The sequence below is a fragment of the Arachis ipaensis genome, chromosome B1, assembly GCF_059453495.1.
Source record: "Arachis ipaensis isolate K30076 ecotype BB chromosome B1, ASM5945349v1, whole genome shotgun sequence".
NCBI classification, from domain to species: Eukaryota; Viridiplantae; Streptophyta; class Magnoliopsida; order Fabales; family Fabaceae; genus Arachis; species Arachis ipaensis.
In genome coordinates this window covers 41,418,032-41,428,074 of record NC_142436.1, presented here as the reverse complement: position 1 = coordinate 41,428,074, position 10,043 = coordinate 41,418,032, and the positions used below count along the sequence as shown (strand labels likewise).

The window sequence follows — 10,043 nt, the reverse complement described above, 5'->3', positions numbered from 1 at the left end:
ATACTCTTCAAAGAAAGAGTACAAGGAAAAGAAGAAGGCTTTCATACCCAAAAGAGGATGCTTTGTGTTTTAGGGGCCACACTAAACAAAAAGATTGTTCCAATCTAGGGACTCTGTCATCTATCGCCAAGGAACGAGAGGCTCAATCTCAAGTAATTGAGTGTGTTGGATCCATTAAACTCATGAATGTTGTAAAGGGTAAAGAGGCAAGTACCGCAGAAAAGAAAGGCTTGATGTATGTCAAAGTCTTTATCAATGAAAAATCCGACATGGCTATGATCAACACTGGTGCTATACATAACTTCATCACGCCTGATAAAGTAAAGAAGCTTGGGTTGAAGATCACCGAAAAGAATGGCTGGTTCAAATCCGTGACCAAGGGTGAATCTTTTAAGGGAGTAGCAAAAGGGGTTGAGATGACTCTTGGTTCTTGGAAGGGTCTTGTGGATTTCTCAGTAGTAACCATAGATAATTTCAAAATAGTCATTAGGCTCAATTTGCAAAGGAAGAAAAATATAATACCTATGTCATACTACGATATAGTATGCGTCATGGAGAAAGGGTCTCCATGCATGGTCCCTACAGTCTCTAAAGCTGGAGGACTACCAATACTTTTTGCTATGCAACTCAAGAAATGGTTCAAGAAGGGAGAGATTATATATTTGGTTCTATTACAAGAGGAGTTAACATCTGAAAGAGAAGTTCCTCCTAAAATCAAGGGAGTTCTTAAAGAAAATAAAGATGTGATGCCTCCCGGATTGCCAAAAGTACCACCTAGGAGGAAGGAGGACCACAAGATTGAATTAGAGTCATGAGTAAAGCCGTTTGCCTCAGCACCTTAAAGGATGGCACCGCCAGAACTTGAGGAGTTTGAAAAAGCAACTCAAAGATTTGCTAGATGCTGGATTCATCCATTCATCGAAGACACCTTATTGCACACCAGTCTTGTTCCAAAAGAAGCATGATGGTTCGTTGAGACTATGCATTGACTATCGATCACTTAGAAAGCTGAATTTGAGGTCAGGATATCACCAAGTGAAGGAATGTCACGATACCAAATTGACTGGTCATCAAGACCAACGAAGGACCTTGGTAGTTATTTTGGCCTCAAATGATGGATGAAGTGGAGAGTTATGTGAAGACATGTCTTGTGGCCAACAAGATAAGATTGAAAATAAGACACCAAGTAAATTGTTGGAACCTTTGCCGCCGCCAGAGTGACTGTGAAAAAGTGTGTCTTTATATTTCATCTTTGCGTTATTGAAGTCTGAGGGTTTGGACCTATTCTTGTGATAGTGGATCGATTTTTGAAGTATGCTATCTTTATACCTCCCCCTATTGACTGCATTACAGAGGAAGCAGCACGACTATTCTTCAAGAATGTGGTGAAGTACTCGGGATTGCCTAAGAGTATCATTGGTGATCGAGATCTACGCTTCACAGGACGACTATGGACAGAGCTGTTCAAACTCCTTGGGTCGGAGCTTTATTTTTCAACAAGCTTTCATCCTCGAACCGATGGGCAGACTAAGAGAGTGAATGCCTTACTCAAGTGTTACTTGAGGCATTTTGTAAGCACTAATAAAAAAGATTGGACAAAACTCCTAGACATTGCTCAGTTCTCATACAATCTGCAAAGAAGCAAGTCTACAAGGAAGAGTCCATTCGAAATTGTGATCGGACAACAGCCGCTTACACCACACTCTCTTTCTTTCTCTTATTTAGGAAAGAGCCCTGGAGGCTAGATTTTATCATATGATTAAGTCATGGGAAGAACAAGTAGATATCGCTCATTCTTACCTCGACAAAGCTGCAAAGAGGATGAAAAAATGGACAGATAAGAAGAGGAGGCATGCAAGCCATCAAGTGGGAAACAAGGTAATGATTGAACTTCTTCCACAACAATTCAAAGCCTTTCGCAAGGTTCATAAGAGCTTAATCCGCAAATACGAATGGCCATTTGAGATCATTGGACGTGTTAGGGAGGTTGCTTACAAAGTACAACTTCCTCCCTCCATGAAGATCCACCCGGTCTTTCATGTGAGTATTCTTAAACCATGTCATGAAGACCAAAAGGAGTCGAATAGAGGTGACTCAAGTCGTACTCCGCCTGTGGTGGCTAGATCATTTGATAAAAAAAATTGAAGAGATCTTAGCTAATCGCATCGTGCAACGAAGAGGAGTACCACTAAGTATCCACTACTTGATCAAGTGGAATTGACTCTCGGTAACCGAAACTAGCTGGAAAGCTTGTGAAGATCTGTGACAATTCCAAGAACACCTAGAGCACTATCATATACAAAACGCGACAAGGACGTCTACGCATTAGGTAAGGGAGAATGTCACAATAAATTTTAAAAGATTAAATTTAACGGTGTTTGTATAATTTTCTGGAGTGTTTGAGAATGCTCTGGATGATTTTGAAACGTTCTAAAATGTCCTAGAAAGTCCCAAAATACCCTAGAATGTTCTAGAAGACTGTAAAAAGTCATAGAATAATCTAGAAGAGTGTGAATGTATATAGAAATATAAATAGTAGTATAGAATCATCTAAAATTAATTAGAGAAATATGGTAGGATATATATATATACTTCTCAAAAAAAAAAGTATATATGAAAAATAAAAATTTTGCTAAAGAGATAATAATTTAAAATTTATATATAAAATGTTATTTGTGTGTGGATGCATTTTTACTTTGATGATATGGTTTTGCTTTGTGATTACTTTATCATAAGGTTTACATGTATTATGACTCAAATAATTATTTGTAATTGTTATATTGCTTGCATGAATAATCACAGCCATAAATTATCAAAATTGTTAGTGATATTTTGCTTCTATTTTTTTCTTGTCAAAATATCTCATTTAATTTTAGCGTGATCTTCTTTGTAAATATTGATAATCATTGACAAATGAAAAAAAAAAACAAAAGTCATGGCTTCAAGTATTTCATAATTTTAATTAAGTATTGCATTTAAACATTTTCTCCCTACTTTCAAGTGGTTAGTCTATTTTTCTGGATTCATTATTTACGTTGGAGTTAATGTTACCATGCTTAGATTCTTTCTTAATTTATTTATACAGAAAGCTGGTATGTTTCAGGTGTAAGAACCTCGCTATGAATTCTTATATTAAAATATTTGCATTGCTTTAGTTCATATAAAACAATACTTTGATTTAGTTGTTAATAAAACTAGATTATTCCTTAAAAAAAATTGAGAATACAGCCGACCTTTTTGTCTAGAAAATCCAATGGGTTAACTTGACTATTTTAGTTGTCAGGAATAAACTAATATAACTTAATAAACGTCCAAAAGCATACCATGTAACTTAATGGATGCTCAAATTTGGGTTGAATTAAACCGGTGAAACAAAATTCACAAAATAACGAAATTGATAATGTAAAATGATGGGCCAAGCAATACTCAGAATCTCACAGAACATTCATCATCAAAATTTGGGCATATGGAAAAAAAAAAAAATAATAATAATAATAATAATAATAATTCACCGAAAAAAATAATAATAATAATAATAATAATAATCTGCATATGAATTTGATTGCTTCAGTCTAAACGAAATTGAATTTATGAGTATAAAAGTAATCAAAATGTAGCCTAATTTGCAAAACTTGTACATTGCTGAAACAAGGAAGCAGGAAAATGTTTGAATTAAGGTGCTAACAGATAATGCACCTTCTTTCCCTTCGCATAATGGCACACACTATATATGACATGCAATATTCAATGTCAAGTTTCAGCAGAACTACACTTTCTTTTAAAATGCTTACTTATTGTGGATTCCTGTCACCAAGGTAACGTTTGGTTAAGGGAACTGAGACTGAAAAACTAAGACCCAGTATTATGTTTGGTGGTCAAAGACTGAAACATTTTCAGTTTTCATCTCCAAAATTTTAGTCTCTTCAATACCTCCAAAAAATAGAGATGCAGAAGACTAAAATTTTGAAAACAGAAACTGAAACTTTAATAACCCTCAATCTCCATATTTATTTATACAGTTCAGTACATTTTACACCAAATACAATACAGAAACTTAATTCAGTCTCAATCGCTCGGTCTCTGTCTTCCAATCTCAGTCTCCCCTCCAAACGCAGTCCAACATTCCATACCATTAAAATGCTGGTAATAGAGATTTAGTCTTCAACTAACATTTTCATTCAGTTTCTTCCTCCAATTTTATGCACATATAAGTTTTCTGCATACAACTTAAGTTTATGCAGTAACTCTTGGCCGCTAACTAAGCAACTAGCATTGAAAAAAAGGAGCATCTAGTGGAGGATTATCATTAAAATGAACAAATAAAAACTTAATAAGACTCAAGATCCGTAAAACCAATTTTTTTTTTTGCTTTCCTGTCCTGAAGTGCATTACTCAGCCTTTTTTACCACCTCAAAATATACAAAATGCCAAATGAGGTCTTGACACAAGTAAAATACTTCTGATACAAAAATTAACAGCAGAGCCTATCCTCAAGGTGGAATGGACTAGACAATAATGTGAAATACAGCTAATAAGCTCCAAATACAATTTAGATGCAAGGAAAGTGTAATTGGAAGACTAAATTAATGCAATCAGCATCACAAGATATAAGTCCTAATAAATATAAATTTGCTCTTCCACATGTTCCATAAATCATGCTTCAGCTACAACAAATATAGCATGTACCATACTTTTGAATGAGAAGTCAAAGCTAATCACAACATAGCTAAAATTCATAAGATACTAGAAGAACCATACTTTGAAGTGCTGATTGTCTCGATACCTCTGAATATGATATAAATGGTGTTCATAAATAACAAACAAATAATTGAACTGGAACATATACCAAGCTCCTTTATTATACCTCTGAATATGATATAAATGGTGTTCATAAATAACAAACAAATAATTGAACATAAACCAAGCTCCTTTATTCATGGTACAGAACACTATCATCTAAACAATTGTATGGAAGTTTCTCACCGGAAGATGCGGCGGCAGCACACGACAACAGAGCAAGTTTATATTCAGAACAATGAAAACCAAACAAAACCAATGCTCTACGCTCAGAAAATGATATCCTCATCTTTCTGTGCCACTGCAGACAAAATGTTTTGAGCATTATTCAGCGAAATACCTCTTTGCAATGCAAGCTTCTCAGCAACCTGTTCCTCAGCGAACATCTTGGCAGATTGCATCTGCTTCTCGATTTCCCTCTTCTTATATCCTTGGATCTTCTTCAACCTAAAGAAATCCTCCCTTTCTAGCTCATCCAACTCTCCCTTAATGTAACTAATGGTATTCTCCAACCTAGGCTTCACCACATTCTCAAGGGCATTAACCCTCCGATTTGTAGTCTTGATTGCCTCGTCGAGTGTGAGGAAGGATGTCTGAAGAGAGGCAAGCTCCACAAGGACCTCAATTGCCTTGATGTAAGCAGCTCGGCACTGCTGCACCTGCTGTCCACCCCGGGCCAATCCAGTGAGGTCATTCTTGTTAACCTCGCCATCATTGGTGTACTTGAACTTGGGAAGCTTAACGCCAGCTACATTCTCCTGCCGGGACTGGACCTTGAGGGAGGCCTCTCGAACATTCTCGAGCACAACATGCTTGATGTTGTCACCAGCAACGTACTTTGCCTCGGTCAGTGCAAAAGAAGAGGTCTTCATGATGTCACCCATTGATTCCTTGGTAGACACAATCTTCTTCAGGATCTGCCTGAACTGCACAGTAAGTGCATCACTCTTCTTCTTTAGGAGAGCGTGACCACGTGTGGCTCCAACCAAACGAGCCTTAACCACTCCCAGCATCGTCACCGTGGGGACAACATTCAGACGCTGTGTTTGCCCCGACATCTTTCTTTCTTTCTACCCTAACAATTTCTGATCCCAAACACAAACCACACAAATAAACAAGCATTTCAATTTCGTTTGACCGATCATCGGTAAATGTAAATCTATTCTCACTAAGTTCAATATCCTACATCTATTATAGAAAGAGTAGACAATTATATTTTCATTTCCAGTGTCAAATCATGAAAACATTTAAACTCATAAAGGTGCTTGTCTCATTACCAAGGTTCTCAAAACCGGACCAGTCATTGAACCATTCTAGTCACTGGTTCACTAGTCCAACCAGTTCAACCGTGGTCTAGCCAAAAAAACCGTTTTATAATAAAATAATAAATAAATTATAAACAAATACACTAAAACATAATTATAGTCTAATATAAACTTTAAAATGTCTTCCAAATTTAAAGCACTACATCTAACCAAAATCTAATATAACATTTGATCTCGTCAATGATTAACAATTTATCATTCATTAGTCATTATATCACTATTGAACTCATTAAGATAGTCACATGAAGGAGAAAAAAAAAAAAAAAAAAAAAAACCATTGAATTAACCAAACCAATAACACATATTTGATCATTTGCTCATCTAATTAATTAAGTTAATTCAGTTCATCTATTCCTTCATTGAATTAAAAACAAAAAGCACAACAATGTAGTGAAATTCAGAGTACTAGCAGTGAGCAAAGAAGAACGAGCACAGCAGCAGTGAGCAAAGCTAATCAATAATCATTCAAAGTGGTTTCTGAACAAAATATTCATCCAGCAAATTCATCTAGTGTCAATGAATCTAATATAACCTTTGATCTCATCAATGATTAACATTTATCATTCATTAGTCATTATATCACTATTAAACTCATTAAGATAGTCACAGAAAAAAAATCATTGAATTAACCAAACCAATAACAAATATTCTATCATCTGCTCATCCAGTTAATTGAGTTAATTCAGTTCATCTATTCCTTCATTGAATTAAAAACAATGAGCACAAAAAGCACAACGATGTAGTGAAATTGAGTACTAGCAGTGAGCAGAGAAGAACGAGCACAGCAAGAGTGAGCAGGGCTAATCAATAATCATTCAAAGTGGTTTTTGAACAAAATATTCATCTAGCAAATTCATCTAGTGTTAATGAAGTCTTTGATATGATATAGCAGTAAACTCACATCACATGGTCAAAATGACGTTCCTATCTATATCAACTTAACTTCCATTAGAAAAATAGCTAAGTCTACAACATGAAAATCACAACCACACAGTACCCTAGTTCCCTTCATACTTTGGATCAGCCATAACAAAATGGTGAGCTAACCAGTACAAAGATGAAGATGCCAAGGAAATTGGCAAAGAAACCCAGATCTTGATCATCAATCATCTGTAGCAGGAAGCAAAAATAAATTCATGTCATTACCATGGTTTTGGGCATCAAAATAGATTTATCGTTCTTTTCCAACTGAAAGCACGTACAATTTGAACTGTGAATCTCATATACTGAACACTGAATTAAGAATTAATTTAATTAATATTGATTCCTAAAACATGATCATATCGAGCAGCATCCATATATCAGAATTCAGAAATTAGAATCTTGTAACCTAACAAATCAGAATAAATTATAACAAAATCAGAAAGCAAGTTGTTGCTTAGCAGTTTAAATCTACAATGTTCACGAACATCACAGTAGAATAAAATGACATTGTTTATGACATTCACGTCTTCAAGGCTTCAACTGAAAAAAATCATTCTAATTAGTGTTTCATGTGATTAATTAATCAAGCAATTGGCGCTAATTCTCTAACTACACATAACTCCAGAAATGCAGCCACAAACTCACAATCCAAGCACAATTAATCACAAAACACAAAGTAGCACATCACTATACAAAATAATCATAACCCACAAAACAGCAGCACAGCAGAGTACTGAACAGAGCACATAAAAACAACACAAAATCATAATCACCTGCAGAGTATGACGAAGAACAATATCTTCAAAACACAAAACACATTCAATAACGATATCTTCAAAGCACTGACCTTTGATCTGAGAAGTTTGGAAGAGTATGGCGAAGAGCAGTTGACCTCGAGAGGAAGCGGAAGACGATTGGAGAAGACGAAGACGAAGTTGCTGAGAGCGAACAGGGTAAAAGACGAAGACTTAGACAATTGGAGAAGCCGACAGGACGGAGAAAGAAGCTCCTCAATGCGACGGACGGGCGGCGGCGATGGAGGCTAGGGTTCTGATTGGAGGCTAGTCTTTTGAGAAGGAAGCAGATTGGAGAAGCGGAAGGGGATGGGCGAAGGGGCTGGAAGCAGATTGGAGAAGGTAGCTCTTTTTTTATAAGCTACAAACGACGTCGTTTCAGTTGAACCGGCCGGATCTCGGCCCGATCTGACCGGCCGGGCCTGGTTTTCTGAACCATGCTGCCACAACCCGCCCACAACCAGCAGGCCAGCACCCGGTACCCAAGGCTCGTCTCTGCATCCTCAAGGAGAAACCCTAGCAGCCCCAAGCTCCGCGGAGCACTCACCATCAACCGTTGCCGTCGCCGGACTCGCAGTGTCGTCGTAGTTCGTCAGTTCGTCACCTCTGCTCGCGAAGATCGCCACTGTCTGTGCTCGCGGTGCTATCCTCTCTCCAGCCATTGATAGCTCGCTTTTACCATCGCTCACGTTGCTGTGGCTCACCTTGCCGCGGCTCGCCTAGCCGCGGCTCACCTTGTCGTCGCTCCCCTCGGCCGCTCTTCGCCCCGGTAAGACCACTGAAATTCTTCTCCGCTCGCCGTGGCTCTTCTCACTTTGTTTCTGAGTTCTGAGAAAAGAAAAGAGACCACTTCATTCCCTTGTTAAGTGGCTACTTGCTGTTTGTGTTAATTGTTAATTTTTATGCTGTGTGAATTTTGATGTTGTGTGAATTTTTGGTTTGTTTGTGAAAGATGGTGTATATGTTGCTTTCTCATCGCTTAACTTGGGATTGCGGTGTGGTGAGTGTACCAGAAGTCTAGCACAATAAAAGAAAAAGGCAAGTTACCCAAATAAATTATGTGTAAATTAATATTACCCATGATACAATTTTTATATATTAAAAACGTAAATGCAACTTCTCGAGTTAAACCTCAAAATGGTCTTTGAGATTGGCGTCGTGCACTAAAATCGTCCATGAGATTCCAATTACACCAATTACGTCCCTGAGATTGAAAAAAATGCACCATATTAATCCCTGACCTATTTTCCATTAACGACGTGATGACATGGCATGATGACGTGGACTGTAAGTGACACGTGTCACTTCATGATTTGGTCACGTGTAATGGTATGATGATGTGGTGACCAGAGACATGTGGCATGCTGACGTGGATGGTTGTGCCACGTGTCACAATGTTATTTGGCCACGTGTCCGTTTGTGCCACGTGTCGCAACAGTATTTGTCCACGTGTCATCTATTATGTCATCGTTGTATAAGCACCAAATTAGTCCCTCACTTTGCATTAAGTGACTCATTTTAGTCCCTGAAATTGAATGTCGTGCACCAAACTAGTCCTTTCACCAGTTTTTTCTCTTTTTTTTTTAAATTTAAAATTTTAATATCTTGGATACACTACTTTCAATTCTATTTTTTCATATATCGTTTAAATACAAGTGCTTTCATAAAAAATTTTAAGATTTTAGTTTTAATTATATATTTTTTTAATAATTTAACATTGGTAAATTTTGTAATATATAAGTATGTTATATAAAAAAATAATTATATGATTGATTAGACACATTTTTTGTCTTATAAAATACACATTTTCGTTATGTGTAAATGAGCTAGATTGAAGACACTTCAAGCACCCTCACTACCATCTTTGACCTCTGAAGTCTACACGAAAGAGGTCGGAGATGGTAATGAGAGAAGCTTGAAATGCCTTCACGTCAACTCCAAGACGGCGGTTATTAGGGATATTCGCAAGAAAAAAATATTTTATAAAAGTACTGAAAGAGGTCAGAGATGGTAGTGAAGGTGCTTGAAAAGCCTTCACGTCAACTCTAAGTCGACGGTTAGGGTATTCGCAAGAGATAAAATATTTTATAAAAACACTTTTATTTGAAGAACATGTGAAAAAATAGAATTGAAATTAATGCATTAAAAAATATTGAGAATTTTGAATTTATAGAAAAAATTGAGAAAAAACTAGTGAAGGGAC

The 10,043-nt window shown here is 36.8% G+C and overlaps 1 protein-coding gene and 1 pseudogene across 5 annotated transcripts; both read right to left on the bottom strand.

Annotated features, from left to right (window-relative positions):
* Positions 1-4,828: 4,828 nt before the first annotated feature.
* Positions 4,829-8,904, bottom strand: LOC107629133 (V-type proton ATPase subunit D). 4 transcript variants are annotated; one of them, XM_021120274.2, is made up of 3 exons: positions 7,894-7,980; positions 7,120-7,232; positions 4,829-5,882 (listed from the first exon to the last, which is right to left on the bottom strand). In XM_021120274.2, the coding sequence occupies exon 3, from the start codon at positions 5,853-5,855 to the stop codon at positions 5,067-5,069; it is 789 nt and encodes a 262-aa protein (XP_020975933.1). In that variant the 5' UTR covers positions 5,856-5,882; positions 7,120-7,232; positions 7,894-7,980; the 3' UTR covers positions 4,829-5,066. The 4 variants fall into 4 exon arrangements, with proteins under 4 accessions (XP_020975933.1, XP_020975941.1, XP_088357490.1 ...); XM_021120282.2 differs by having other exon boundaries at positions 7,170-7,232; positions 7,894-7,971; XM_088501364.1 differs by lacking the exon at positions 7,120-7,232 and having other exon boundaries at positions 7,894-8,904.
* On the bottom strand, positions 6,914-8,027 carry LOC148576330 (dolichyl-diphosphooligosaccharide--protein glycosyltransferase subunit 4A pseudogene; annotated as a pseudogene). Its single transcript, XR_015902330.1, has 2 exons — positions 7,894-8,027; positions 6,914-7,232 (listed from the first exon to the last, which is right to left on the bottom strand). The product of XR_015902330.1 is annotated as a dolichyl-diphosphooligosaccharide--protein glycosyltransferase subunit 4A pseudogene (transcript).
* Positions 8,905-10,043: the final 1,139 nt, after the last annotated feature.